A 15,594-nucleotide genomic window follows, 5' to 3' on the forward strand; every position below is an offset into this window, starting at 1 on the left:
CGCTTATAGAACGGTGACACAGACCTCTTTTTAAAGTAGAAAAACTTCATTTAAGAACAGATGTTAGGTTTTATAGCTAGTCCTTATGCCAGTCTGCCTCTGCAATGTCATGCTCTCCCAACTGGGCAATACCAGTGTTAACACTGCAGCTGAAAGATGGATGCTGATTTGCGGTGTTAGAACAAAACAACTAACCAACCAGACAATAATAAAGTTTACTTCCATAAAGCAAAACAAAAAATCCAAGATAAAAGAATAAATACGTAGGTACTGATTCTCATTTTCACTCAAGCCTTTTACCCAGCTTGACTGTGCACAGACCTCATCAGCTGGTGTGGACAAGTATGGACAAAGTGTATGTAGGAATTATTATCATCAGTGAAGCAGAGGCAACTCAGAACCAAGTTCCTCCCAAATAACTCAATTCTCCAGATTTTAGGCTGTAAGATAAAACAAGAGACAGAGAGGCAGCAGAACAGCAAGAGAGGCAGCAGAGAAGGGGAACAGCAAGACAACGCTTGACAAAAATAAACTCCATCCCTCCTTCATACTGACAATGCCTTGCGGTTCAGATAGATAAGAATTTTTCCACATAGAACATAAGCATTATCAGGTCACCTGAAACAAATAACAAGAGCAAAGCAGACAGAGGCAAAATTAAAATTAAATGAAAGCAGACATACGTATGAATAAAAGACAGTACAGAAAGGAAAAAAAAAAAGAAAGGCTGGTGTTGTAAAGGAACTGCCTAGTTTCATACGTATAAAAATCAGGAAGAGGGCAAAGGAACAGGGCTTCTCAAACAGAAGAGCAGAATCTTGATTAGCTACCATCACCATTCCCTTTAAATACCTTAATTCTCATAAGAAATCTGGGGAGGAAGTTTTTATTATTTTATTTTAATACTTGGTAAAAACAGTCAACATACAGAAGACATTGGAAAGTACTAGAGCAAGTAGCAGTGAACTGAAAGGTTTCTTAATTGCCATCTTTTGTCAAAGCTCAATAGGAAGAAACTTTCACTCCTGTTCAGATAAGCAACAGAGAGGAAGAAAAATATATCAAAAAATGCCAAAGAAAGAAGAGTTACGCATCTTTCTCATGCGCAAAGTATTTATATAAATCTATTTACATGGTTGATCACAGTAGAGCCTGAGAGCAAGGCCAACTGCATCCTGGGCTGCATCAGAAGAGGGGTGGCAGCAAGGAGAAAGGTAACTGTCCCCCTCTAGCGTCATTGTAAGGCCTCATCTGCAGTACTGTATCCAGGCCTGGGGCCCCCATACAGGAAGGATGTAAAGCTGTTGGAATTGGTCCAGAGGAGGGTCACAAAGATGATCAAAGGGTTGATGTACCTCTCCTATGAAGAAGGGTTGAGGAAAGTTGGATTTGCTTAGCTTGCAGAAGACAAGGCTCTGAGGAGACCTCATTGCAGCCTTTCAGTACTTGAAGGGAGCTTACAAGCAGAAGAGGGACCGACTCCTTACACAATCTGATAGCGATAGGACAAGGGGGAAAGGCTTTAAACTAAAAGAGGGGAAATTAAGATTTCAGAAAGAAATTATTTATTCAGAGGATGGTGAGAGAACAGAACAGGTTGCCTGAAGAAACTGTAGAAGCCCATCCCTGAAAGCACTCAAAGTCAAGTTGTATGGGGCCTGGGAAGCCTGATCTAGAGGTTGGCAGCCCTGCTCATGGCAGAGGGGTTGGAGCTCAATGATTTTCAAGGCCCCTTCCAGCCTAAGCCACACACGATTGTAGGACGAGCTACTGCTGTGGGAAGCACATGGCTTCCTGCAGTCAATCTTCACAACACCGTGTAGCTATGGAACTAATCACTTACTACACAATGTTTTGTTTGGTATTGAAAAAGGCAATATTCCAGCTCCAGGAATGGCAGTCAGATATCGCACTTACATCTATGCTATATTATTTGAACAGCATAGGGAATTGCAAAGCAACACAGCTTCCATCTGATAAGCTTTAGCTTCAACTGTTAACTTCTGAACTAAAAACAGCTGGTCGTCTGTTCCCTGACTTATTTTATAAAAAGCAGAAGTAATTTGTCAAAACTTACTGCAATAGACAGTGCTAACTATATATTTATACCTGCTGCACTGCCAAGTGCCACAGGACTGTCCACAGCACATTTTTACCTCTTCTGTTACTGGAAAAGAGGATGACAGCAGACAAATTCTGCACCTATTTTTCACCACCTTCAACAAGTGCAAATCAGAAGCAGTTACACTCAAACATCAGCAAACAACAGTCAATAAAACCCATCAGCAGAAACTGGCTGGTTAAGCCAAGCTCATATCTCAGGTATTTAAATACAGTAGAGCAGTTTAAAAATATCACATCTGCATGGATTTTTAATTTCTTCCAAGATGCACAATTCAGAGATCTCGTCTAAATAAGCACATACACAGCTCAGAATGTGCAATTGTCTTCTCTCAACCAGAATACAGTTCATCTGCTACCAGGAAAGCAACTTGCAAAAATCTTTTCTTTCCTCCTCCAACCAGACTCTAGAGGAAAGCTTCTTCAAAAGCAACTCACCTTAGAGTTCACATGCCATTGCACAAGTTTTCATCTACTGTAAATTTACAGGTAAACAAGGGGAGGAAATTAATAGAAGCTTCCATGCAAGAGGAAAGAAAATCAACTGGTCTCAAACACACATCTTTTCATACATTCTTCCCAATATTTCAAGAAGGAGGAGAAAACACAGGAACAGAACAAGTCAGGGTTCCTTAAAGTATTACAGCACCTGGTAAAAATGAGCCGGCCTTCCACACTTGTACTGCCTGAATAAATGCATCAACAGTAAGCGTGAACTTTCAGTCTTGCCATGAGATCCATATCAGTAGCCCAAGGGAGATTGCTGAGTATTACAACCAGTTCTGCTGCTGCCTAACAGCTGCATGAAGTCTGACTGGAATGAGTCTCAGATCCATTTGTCAGCTCATTGCTACAGTTAGCCCCCTGCTGCCCTCCTCGTCACTTTTTCCAAGACACATGTCAGAGACACTTTGTGCTAACAAGTTGACAAATAAGTGATGCTTTCTTCTTTTATTTATTTCCCAATGAGTGGGCTTTTTTTCTTTTAAAAAAAGATAAGATCATTTTGACAGACTAGTTCTCAGAATGCATGTATTAAGAAATGTTCACAGAACATAAATACAAAGCATTATATGACCTTGGTTGAAATTATTCCACTGCTAGAACTTCCATGTTTGCTAAGCATATAAGCTACCATTGACTTCTTTTATTCAGATACAGAATTTTTTTTTTTTTTTTTATATACACATGACAGTAGTCCCTCTCATTCAAATCTCAGTGTATAAAAGAGAGAAAAGCAAAAAAGTGTTTCTAAACTCAGATTTTTTTCTATGCACAAAGAAGTTGGATCGTTTTAAGGTCATGGAACGTGCTTTACAGACGGACTACAATATTCCACAATCAACATAAGATGCTTCACAACTCTGACAACTTTTGCAACCCATATCTACCTCCTATAAGGGTACAGTTATGAGAGGATAGTGACCAGTTCACTGATGTTTACTCTTTTTTGTCTTTCATTTTTGTCACATCATAGCAAATATTTACCTGCATATCTGACAGTTCATTTCACTTCCAGATAGGAAGAAAAAGGTTCGGGTTCCTGAAAGCATACTGTAGGTACACAAGCCACAACCTCTGGAACAGTTCTAGGATAAATGTTCTTATGAACATCTTCAATGTGTACAGCACTTTCTGTTCTCATCTTGATGATGCTAACACCTATTATGAGACACTAAAACATTGCACAGTGAAGACAGGGCACCATCTGGCAAGGACAGTCCTGATTAAGGGCTTTGATAAGAGCTCTAAGAACTAAGGCATAACTACATTTTGGACTTCATTCAAGAGATCATCCCCTTTATCACATCCAAACATAAATAAAGCAGAGTAACCATTTTGACTGTGCAACTTCAGATCCCAGATCAAGTGCCAAAGTCCCACAGCCTCTTTCGACAAGCAGCATCAGCACTTACAGTCTGTAGAGCTACTGAACAGATGTCCCAGGACAAGGCAGCAGGCACAGATAGCATCCCTGTGAACCTGTATAAACTTAGGGCTGCCATCTAGTCAAAACACTCATGCATCTGCTCAACTTTGTATGGGTTAAGGTCACAAAAAATCAAAAAAGTACAAGACTGGCATCGCTGTTCACCACGCACAAGCAGCAGAAACCCTACAACACCAGACCTCTCAACTAGTGAAAAAAATAACTGCAATAGTAAGAATCAGACTTGTTCAGTGAGGTCGTTGAGCAGAAGATACTGGACAGTTGAGAGCCTGGTCAGGGCACTTGTTTTTGTTTTTAAATAGTAGAACAAATTCAAGGAAAGTTCTGTGACCGTTGGATGTTATTAACTAGAAATTCAGAAAGCTTCTTCACTGCTTTGTCTCTTTGCACACGTTTACAGATACAGACTTTTCATTTAATAGCATCATGCCAAGCAGAATATCAGAACATTTAAGGATGTTAATGGAAAAAAAAGCCTACTTCAGAAACATTCCTGGATGTATTCAGAAACAACAGCCAAGGCACCGAGTACATTACCATGCAGATTGCAGGACTTTCAATCCGCACAGATTCTGTGACAAATAACAGATAATTACACTTTCAGCCTAATGCTGTTCCTCACTGTTGACTGAGCATATCCTTATTTTGGTTCTGCCAACTGGTTCAGCCTGAACAACAGCAGAAAAGAAACTGAGACTGTGTTTCAATGCTCACCTGATGGAAAGTAAGTCAGGCAGCAAGAATACACTGGGAACACTATGCTATATTCTGCAGCTGAGTCAGTAGGTCTGTACCCATAACCATCACCACAGTCAATGAAGCCACATGGAACAAAAGTGATGCCTCTGAAACAAGAGAGGCACCTGACTTCAAAACAAACTAAACACCTTGCAGTTGTTACCAGAGTTCTGTAAGGATGCAGAACTAGAACAAGTTACAACTGTCAAGTTAAATATCTCAGCTGCTTCCACAGGTGCTTTTCTTGTATCCCTAGTTATGAGAAAGTGACAGGATAAAGATCCCAAGTTCTGAAACACTGTCAGGCACCAGATTTTGAAGAAATGCTCTTACACACTCAAACGTGCAGATCCAGCTCTCTGCCACACAAACATACTTACAAACCATACAGAGCTACCTTTTGCAGCTAGTTTAAAGATGGACAGATTGAGAGGCTGCACAACAAAACCATACATAGCAAATCTTCACTTACGTGGCATTAAAGACTTACTGCTGTTGCAGAGATTACGTACTGATATCAAAGGCTCTGAGCAAAATCAGACTGACATCTGGTAGCACAAAAGGTACAGTGAATAGAAGGATCATCTCTAACACTGAACATATCTTGCTGGAAAAAAAAAAATCAGATTAGCTTTCTACAAAAGCAAATGCAAAAGTTGAATCCCAAATGTTTCACTCTCTGATAATCTGCAACTCCAAAGTACTACTCCTATACAAACAAATCCAAAACAAGCCAAAACTTAAAATACTAAACTCTTTCAAATCTTCAATGTAAAAGCTCAGAAGTTCAATTTCAGGGTGCTGTTGGCTACCCAAGCATAATTCCTTCAAACACCTTTCACTTCAAGTAAAAGGAACAAAACCTAGGCAATTAACACCTTTCTTTTTTCTGTTCTGATGACTCCGAGGACAATGCCTATCTAAGCCTGTATCAGCCAACCTTGAAAGACTTAGAAACTGTATGGGAACCATTGAATCATGGCCTGAACCTCTGATTGACCACCTGAGACAAGCACAGAGTCAGCTCTAGGAGCACAGGTGAAGGCAATTCAGCTGTGACCAGAAGGGGTGGAGCATGACTGCAGCTCTCAGACCCCATTTAAGGGCTGACTGCCACTGAGGAAGGATCACTTTCTGAAGATTGCTCCTTTTGGAGTTTTTCCTGTGAGCCCAGGACACGGGTGAGTATTTTCATTTATTTTTGATTATCCCTTTTCACTGTGATAATCCTTCTAGTTACACAACCTGTAAAATACCAGCCTAACCACACCACTCTGCTAATTGTATGTTTGTTGACTGTACACAATAATCACACACAAGTGACATTTTCTATGATAAAGATTTACCTTCTGTTCTACAAATCTTCCATGGGACAACTGGGCATGCAAGCTGCAAGGCTCTAAAGCACTTACGATGCTCAAAGTATGCATTTGTGTACCTGCAACAAGGCAAAGGTCATCCAAATACAAGTCTACTTTCTTCCTTGATCATATAAGGAAAAAAACATGACCCCATCATCTGCCTGCTGGCTAATATAGCTTGAGTCAGAGCTGGTACATTTTCATGGTCATGTGTTGTAATGGCTGAGCTTATTATGTGTCTCTGTTTCCATTTCATGTGTCTAAACATGTCTTCACTGTAGATGCTATCCACCTGTCTAAAAAAAAAAAAGCACACAGCCTCCCTGTGCATAGGGAATCTAGAAGAGAGTCCATTATTTGAAGAAAGGTGATGACAGCCTTTCAGATGCTTCCTCTAAAATGCACACAGCTGCAATAACTGGGACATTTGCCAGACCAAGCTTCTGCAAGAAGCCAATCTACTCAGGCCAAGTAATGGGACAAATTTAGATTATATCACTTGACAAAAAGCAGGTGCTGATCTTACAAAAAGGGATGAATGCAACTTAGCACTACCTTTCCTGAAAGGGCTAGTCTCATTTTGCTGTATGCTCATTCCAACCTTATCCTTTGCATTTGACAGCCTTTTGGGTGCAACAAGCCATGTCAATCTGAGGAACTAATCTGATAGAAGTATAACCTGAAAAAAAGGTGAGAGAAAAAAAAAAAAGGAATCATTTATTCACATATCACCACCACTCCGAAACTGAATCATCCTGCACTCATACAATTGCTGTATCTATTGCAAGGAACACAATCCACAGTCGCACTTTGGATTACTCAAGTGCTCCTCAAAGAGCTCATCACTAAAAGTGCCTTGAACAAGGGTCACTTTCCCCAGTGTTTCAGTGGATCATCTGCAGTCCGTGAGTATTTTCATCTAAGGATTTTCTAAAGGACCCGACAATTTTTCTGAAGCCAGCCACAGGACTTTGAAGCAGCATTAGCTGAGGAATCATCATGGGTAAAGAGGAGCCATTGGAACCACCAGAGAGCTCCCAGCAGAGCTATAACCAGTGCAGAGCATAATCCTGTCCAGTCCCACACCCTCCCTTGCATTCATCACTGCTGCTCAGCAGACTCCCCAAATCCAGCCTATAAAACACCTGATTTTAACAGAAAAAGAGACAATAACATGGCCTTTTAACAGAATGAGACCTGCCACCTGGGAGCCAAAGCATGATATCTGAAAACTAAGTACCCTGTGTCCTGTTTTCCCTCTGATCTTGCTCTCCAAGCCAGCAGTTTTTCAGTGATTTCTTGAGTTATGACCAATCCCATACATTTCTGCCAGATCCTGCAAAAGTCTCCCTTGCCACTCCATCAAGGCCCAACCACGTGTCTGCTCCCTGCTCCTCTCCAGATGCCCTCAGTCTCTGCCTGCCCTGCACACCTCCTCCTTGCCCTCCTCTCCTCCCTGCTGTCAACCAGCAGCCTCCCTCAGCTGGGAGCCCTTAGGGCAGGCACTGTGCCCCTCTTCCTTCTCACAGGGCAGCACTTAGGGCAAAGCACACAGACATCTTTACTAAACCCTGAACTAAGCAAATTAAGTAAAAACAAACATCAGGCATCACCTCATGTCCAACTAAGAAAATGACAACATACGAATAAAAAGCTGTGAGCATCCAAGCCTCTCATTAACCAGAAGCATTGCAGTGTTAACGAGCAACCAAAATTCAAAGGACAGTTTGCAGAAAGTTGACTTCAGCCTAAAGAGAGACATTCCAGCACTTCGCCTGTATCTGAGAACCATAAAACAAGCCAACAAAATAACACAGCATGTTGGAGAAGACTCCTGGGGGACCCACACATTCTGCTCCTGGTTGACCACAACATTTCTGCACTGTCCAAACTCAGTTTTAAAGAGTTCAAACTGTCAGCCATTCTGCTCCAATTGCCAGCAAGGTCCAATCAGTGTGTTTCAACAGCTGGTTATCAGCAGCACATTAATGCTTTAAAGCCAGCCCAGCGTACATAAAACAGCTGCTTCTCAGCAGGGAGCCACAAGATGGAAGGTTGCTCCTTGACCACTAACTCCCTTTTCACAACATTTAAACCAGAGGGAGATATACGGAATATAACATTTCTGCTTGTTTTTTTGTCTTTTGCATACCTGAATCAGAAAGTTACAAGCAGGAGAGCATAACTCTATTTCCACTTGTATGGTTTTCCAAAAGGTTTTAGACATGCAGGATGCAAAGGGTCAAGGAGGGGAAAGGAGTCTAGATGCCTCTCATTTCACACTACGTGATGCAGAGGGACAGAAGTAAGGCTGCATCTTTACATTCTCTAAACAGCTTAGTAATTCTACATAAAAATATTAACGAAGACATTACCTTTACCCTACAAGAAAAATGATAGTGGATACATTTGCAGGGTTTTTCCTGCCTTTTGTTTAAAGTCACTACACATATACACATCTAAAACATAGCATGGGCTAAATCCAATCCTCCAGGTTTGTAACTAAGGCCAGAAGGCACTTGCGCAGACTTCTTTTCATTAGATTATTTCAGTGCTTGCTTCAATTAGCTTGGTAACTGCTAAGTACCAAACTCTGTATCTCCATAACATATTTCAATTATTAAATGTGAATGTACAGCTTTCTATCTGCTCCTCAGCAGTCTCAGAAGCTGTTTGTGGTGTAACCTGGGGAAGTATTCAACTTTCTAGAGAGTTCCAGCCAGGTGCCCTCTCCCCATCCAAAACTGATTCACTGATTATAAAAATCTTTCACTACCAGCCTAACATCTCTACCAATAGAGCTTGGTGTTGCAGAGTGAAGAGCCAAGTTCTCTACTCAATAAACCTACCACAGCAGTGCAATTAACTTGCAAGCTTCCAACTACCCAGCATGACAAAGTTTCTGAAGGACAGGTCCTAGATGTAGGTTAGTGCTAAACGTTAAAGGAATAAAAGCATTTTACAAGTCTAAAAAAAAGCTTTTAGTGCTTCCTGTAAGACAATCTCAGAAATGTTAATTTCATCTCTTCCCAGTTCTGTCAGAGGGGGATCTTCCACTTCTAAATACTCTTCAGAAAGCATGACAACACACGGATAGAAAGTTAGTGTTAATAAGCACGAAGCACAGAAGACAGACCCAGGACACCCACAAAAATAGTACAACAAAGCAATTGGGGGTGTTTCCCCCCCCCCCCCCCCAACAGTGCAACAATAACTTCTTTGGGAAGACAAGAGGGGGGAAATAAAAAGAGATTAAGTACTGCTCAAGATTCAGTGACTTTGAAAAATGCATAGGATGAGATCTACAAGAGGTCAAGAGGTTTTATTTCTTATACGTAATTTCTAGATAACAGTTCCTCTGTTTACTAGTTCATTTTTTACTCATTCTGCATTACTGTGTCTAATTTCTCTGCTGTCAACAAAAACTAAAATCAATAGTTATCAAGAAAATCTTTCTTTGGAAGGTAGCTTGTTACAGAGCAAGTAAATAACCAACAGGTTACTTTCAAAAGATCAAAGGAAATTTCACCTGATGAAAAGTGAGAAAATTTGAGTCGAGGTTGTTACCTCCCACATCTTGACAAGACAACAGCTTGGCCATCAGCTCCCTCCTTATATCATAGAATTATAGAATCATAAAGGTTGTAAAAGACCTCTAGGATCATTGAGTTCAATGGTCAACCCATCCCCGCCTTGCCCACTAACCATATCCCTCAGGCTACATCTACACCTTTCTTGAACACCTCCAGGGGATGGTGAGCCTCCCCACAACATAAAGATTGTGTTTCCTCTTTTTCCTTTCATGTTCCTCCCTGCACTGAACACTCTCTGATACCTTAGACCACACAGACCTACAATATGAGTAGTAATCCAAGAGTGGCCATTCCAATAAATAAAGAAAAATGATATAAGTGAGTCAGCGATGTGGCCAGTAGAAGAGATCTGTACCCACCATGTCTTACCCATCATTTCCAAGCAACATAACCCTACATTTTGTATGTTCTTACTATATGCTAAGAAAATAAATGCTTTCCTTTCCCACTCACTGTCATAATACTATGGTACTGTAGGAAAAGTTGATGGCTAATTTGGGGGCAAGATTTTCACATCAAGAGAAAATAGACTTACAGCTGTGAGTTGTTTATAAATAGTGCCCTCCAGGATCAAGCAATCATAGTCAGCTTCTTTGGTGGCAACCAATATTTCAGACTCTAGCTGGGTATCTGAACATCCTTGGCAGATATCATCAGAGGCTGATCTTGGCCAGTACTGAGAAGGAGCTATCAATATATACATGCAACTCAAGGAGTGAAGAGAAAAAGGCAACGCTGACTCCCATTTAATTAATTTTAAGGGGCTCTGGATCACAGAAGGCCAAAATAGGTAAGGAACAAACAGACAACTCTGTGTTAAACTCTGCTTTTGAAACAAGGATTCATAATGGGTGGGTTTTCAACCATCTCGATGGCTTTTTTCAAGCTTCTTCACGGCTGAAAGACTCAAAGACTGTGAACAGCCTACAATGATCTAGATAGAAGGGACAAAATTCTCCAACAAAGAAAATAGCTTCTCCATTTCCTCATCCACAAGTTACATGTTCATCCATCCTTCATTATATTTTGTCCTCTAAACTTCAGAAAAAAATATAATCTGCAGATTCACTTTTGTATTCCAGATAACTGGCACATAGTCTGCACATACCAGACTGCTCAATTAGACTTAATCTGTGTTAATCAATCTTTCAATTTTCCAAGTGTATATTAATACATTTGGATCATGAAAACAGAATCTTTATCATCAAGTTGATTCAACAAGATAAAATATTAACAAAAACTCATTTATCATCTCTGCAGTATAAATCCTGTACATCAAATTATGATAAAAATTAATGACTAATCTCTAAATGCTGTGAGATATCCATTTAGTATAACAAAACAGCATTCACGAACAACTGACTTCAGGGAATGTTGTATTCATGTTAGTTTAATACCTTTTGTATTCAGTTTCTTTTTATTAAGATTTAAGTTCCATTTACCTACATATTTCTAAGATATCATAGATATCTTGGATTCAGAGTTCCATGTTATTAATGAATAATAAACCCCAGCAAATACATGCTAGAGAAAGGCAATATAAACAATCATTCAACATGTTTCTACCTCATAAATTTTCACTTGTACCTTACGAAGATTGTCTCCACTACATGACATTATGCAAACCAGCCTTTTCAACTAGTTATGCTGACACACAACTTGCATGTAACTTAAAATAAAATCTAATAAAAATCTAATAAATCTAATAAAAGGGTGTGTTTTCACAGACATGTGAAAGTTGAAAATAGCTTAATGAAATAAGAGACAGAACACAACCATATTAATTACCAAAAGCTTGTAAATATTGTTGCTCCTAACAAGGGCTTACTGGTATGTCAAGGACTTGTGGCACATTTAGGTTCACACATCAGGCTAAGACATAGCAACCTGAGCAGCTGGTATAACATCCAACAACAACAAGAATAATCAAGCTGAACATTCTGCTATTTAGCTCATTATAATCTAACTACTGTATTCTTCAGCCATGCACCAGTGTTATGTTTTCTCCACTCTCATCCACGTTATTCATTTCTGTCATCACAGACCTAAGGGTTTTAAAGCATTATTCTTATCAAGGTCCAAGTAGCAACTTAAGACATTAGGAAAAGAAACAGAATCTATTTTAACAGATACACAACACGTGTGGAAAAGATGAATAATTGCAGTAATCCATCTGACCTGCAGAATGTAGCAGCAGCCACTAACAACACCAGGCGTGCCTGTTTTGGTTATTACATAGAATTAGGCAGACTGAAACTACTTTGGCTATTGGATGGAAGTACAGAGATTTAAGCAAGGCTAGCATCCAATCCTTCAACTACACGTTGTTTTAAACAAACAAATATTAACTCAGAATACTGGAGATAACCTCAGGGCCAAGGACAGCAGCAGTACATTTTATTCAGTCGAGATTGCTTCTGCATAGTACATCTCTCTACCAGCTGCTCCCTCTGACCACCAAGATAGAGAAGTTAAGTAGCCAAATTCAGAAGAGGCTGTATCAAAAAACCCACGTGCCTTGCATTGTATAATTATCACCGCCTGTCTGGTTTGACCTTGGATTGCTGAGTACATGCATGTGTCCCTAAATGTGATGATGTTCCTGTGTCAATGTCTGTCCTCAACATCCTCTCTCTCAAATAAAAAAATCCTGTAGCATGGCAAGCTGATCTTGTTAATCATGACTTCAGAGAGCTACCATCACCTGGAAAAGCTTGGAGAAAATAAAAAGTAATGACAAAAGGAAAGACGGGGTGAGGAGGTAAAAAGGAAGAGACAGAGATGGATTTTTGTGTAACAAAGTACTCTTAGAGAGAGAACAGCCCCAAAAATGAAAGCAGGAATAAAGTAAGAGATTAGTACGAAAGCTGAAGTGATGGAAAAGTATTATGATGAATAACAAAGAATTAGAGTCCTTCTCTTAGTTATCCTTGTTCAGATATCTGCTGCTGAACAGGGAAGAAGCCAACACTGATCATTTGGTCAGAAGAAGTCACTACCATCTCCTCTGTAGACTGCCTCAACAAAAAGTAACATATGGGCCTAGTAATTCTGTCCCATACATATGATTAGCAAAATTAAATACCAACAGGAACTTAAAAGAAACATTGCAAATTGAACTTGAAACAAAAGCAAAAAAAAAAAAACATGGCGTTACTTGTATTACAACAGAAGGTCAAACCAGATGAAGAGATCCTTCAAGTCCTAAGAGTTATATATACTTATTTTTTAAGTTACAAATAGTTCTAGTTTTCAGGACACCTCGTGACACAATACACTCTTTACAGCATCAAAACATCATTGAAATCAATACTGTTTATATCACTAAAAAGTGCTTTTTTTCGTTGTTTTTACAGAAACTGCTATTTTGCTACTGTAACAGCTAATGAAAGAGACCTCTTCATTACCTCCTACACTGACAACAAGAAAAGAAATGCACACAATAAGAATATATTGTATTTATGCCAGTAAAAGAAAAAAAAACACAACGCCAGATGGAAGCACACGTTTGAAGAACAGCTTAACTGCTGAATTTTGAAAAAGCAAGCATATTAAGATATTTTAAAACATAGTGAAGCAGAAAACATGAGATGGAGTTTAACTTCCCTGAAAAAGCAAACTCCAAGTGCTCATGATAAACTAACAGCAGAAACTGCTTTACAATTTCCAAAATACATTTATCTACACCTCATTAGTTTTTATCCTCTTGTTTCTTAAGAGGAGTCACTTTATGAACCAGGACACATAAATAATGCACACCTCCTATTTAAATAAAAAACACCAAGTAGCAGCAATTGCAACTTAAGTCAAGAGGCTTTAATTTGCATGTCAGATTTTATATCTACCATTTCAACACATTGTCACAATGGGCCACCAAGCACTCAGTACTTTTTATGTCACTACGACTACAAGAGAGAAAATTTTCTCTTACCTGTGCTCTAACTCCCGGATGGACAGTATAACTCCTGAAGTCGATGCCTTCTGTTGAAGGGTTGCCAGAAATGTGAACTCACTTTTATTCCGAAAGAGCTGAACCAACTTCTCACTCACATGGGGCGCTGCATGGATTTCTCTTTCTACATCTAAGGATTTTATTTAAAAAAAAAAAAAAAAGGGGAGGGGAGAAGCGGGAGGGAGAGGAACAATGGTCCAGTAAAAATGCTAAGTCAAAGATCCAGATTACATTTTTCATTTTGCCATTGATATTTTTCCATTTTCAAGAGACATCTACCACACGCTCCCACTGCACATTTCTTCAGTGGAAAAAAACCCAAACAAATGGCACCTTGTCAGCATGCCCACTTGTCACTTCGCCAAGTTCACAAGTGGTCAGCTACTGATTTTCTGACAATTTTTATTGGGATGCCAAGCCATTTGTGTCTGCTGTGACCAGATTAAATTGCTGTAAATAAGGTGTGCTGCAGGCAGATAAATAGGCTCCTAAATTCTGAGCAATCTCAAGCACTGCCTCTCCCAACACAAATCACCAAGCTCCAATTTCAGTTTTTACCATCAGCTTCATTACTGTCCTTCCATTGTACATCAGAGGGAATCTGTCCTCGCACTGTTTAAGGCAGAGATGTATTATTGCTAATAATGCTACACGGTTGTGCTTCTGCCCAAGAAATAAATACAAGACATGCTTGCAATATGCCATAGTTTCAGGGATTTCTCAGTTTAAGCAAGCAAAGCGTGACAGCTCATGCAATATTTATTAAAACCGTGGTGTGACCAGGCAGATCCAGAAATTTCAATCTCACTAATCCTGCCCATGTCCAAGCAGCAGCACACCTTCAGCTATTTCATCTTCAAAGATTCAAATGCACCATCTCCCAACACATTCATTTTTATTTCATCCTTTTAGTCACAATATATCATCACCCCCCAAAGATGATTAAGTGACAAAACGCAGAAATCGTGGCATTTCACCTTCCCACCCCTTGTCATGTTGCTCATGCTGGGCCTTTATCACACATTCGTGAGACCTATGCTGCTTGCAGTTCCTGGGTGTCACAACCAATTAGAAGCCTAGCAAGCTCCCTTTAGAAAAGGTTTATTTAAAGCCAAAAATGCCAACACAAATTCTCAGCTGGTAGAAAACCATATAACTCTATTGAATCTTGAGAATCTGGCCCAGCATGAGTGCTGTAATACACAAAGGAGTGATGAGATTTACAATTCAGAATTTCACTGCAGGGGAGGGAGAAAAAAAAGCATCATTAACTGAGGCTTTGCAAACTGAAAGAGAAGAGGCTGGCTTGAAAACAACCCGAAACTCAGGAACATTGACTATGGACTGAACGCCACAGACTGAAACCAAACTGTAAGGAAGAAGTATTCAAGCATGCTCTGTAATTGGGTGTCTCAACTTTTTCTGTACAGCTTAAAGCCCTTCAAATGAGCCTCCATGCTCAGAACGCATAACACGCTTGCACTTTGGAAAGCTCACCTCTGAGAAGTACTGCAAATTAGACATCAAAAAATCACAACTCATCGCTTAAAAATCTTTGCCAGAGGTTCAAATTCACCCGATAAATAAACATAAGGTCCACCTTACAGCACCTATTTGTCAGACCAACACCACTTCCATCAGAAGAGAACACAGCTTCAAAGAACAGAAGTCGTTTCCACAGCCAACAGAAAGGGAAACGAAAGAAAGCATAGAGCACAAAACAGGAGCAGCTTTTGTGTTTACCTACAAGATTTCATTATGTCTATCATGACACTCATGGAGCTTACCAAGCAAATATTCCTGGCCATAAATACTACCAGTCTTCTTTGAATCAGCTGACACAGGAGACACAACACTAAATATTCCATATACCAGGAA

General features: G+C 39.8%; 1 protein-coding gene across 1 annotated transcript in view; it reads right to left on the reverse strand.

Annotated features, from left to right (window-relative positions):
- The window catches only part of NELL1 (neural EGFL like 1), a 278,173-nt gene that overhangs the window by 241,978 nt on the left and 20,601 nt on the right, over window positions 1-15,594 (reverse strand). Inside the window, 1 exon segment of the mRNA XM_085223918.1 lies at window positions 13,696-13,846. Coding sequence (XP_085080044.1) covers window positions 13,696-13,846 — 151 coding nt within the window.

This window comes from Meleagris gallopavo, chromosome 5, assembly GCF_905368555.1.
Source record: "Meleagris gallopavo chromosome 5, MGAL_WU_HG_1.1, whole genome shotgun sequence".
Taxonomy (NCBI): Eukaryota; Metazoa; Chordata; class Aves; order Galliformes; family Phasianidae; genus Meleagris; species Meleagris gallopavo.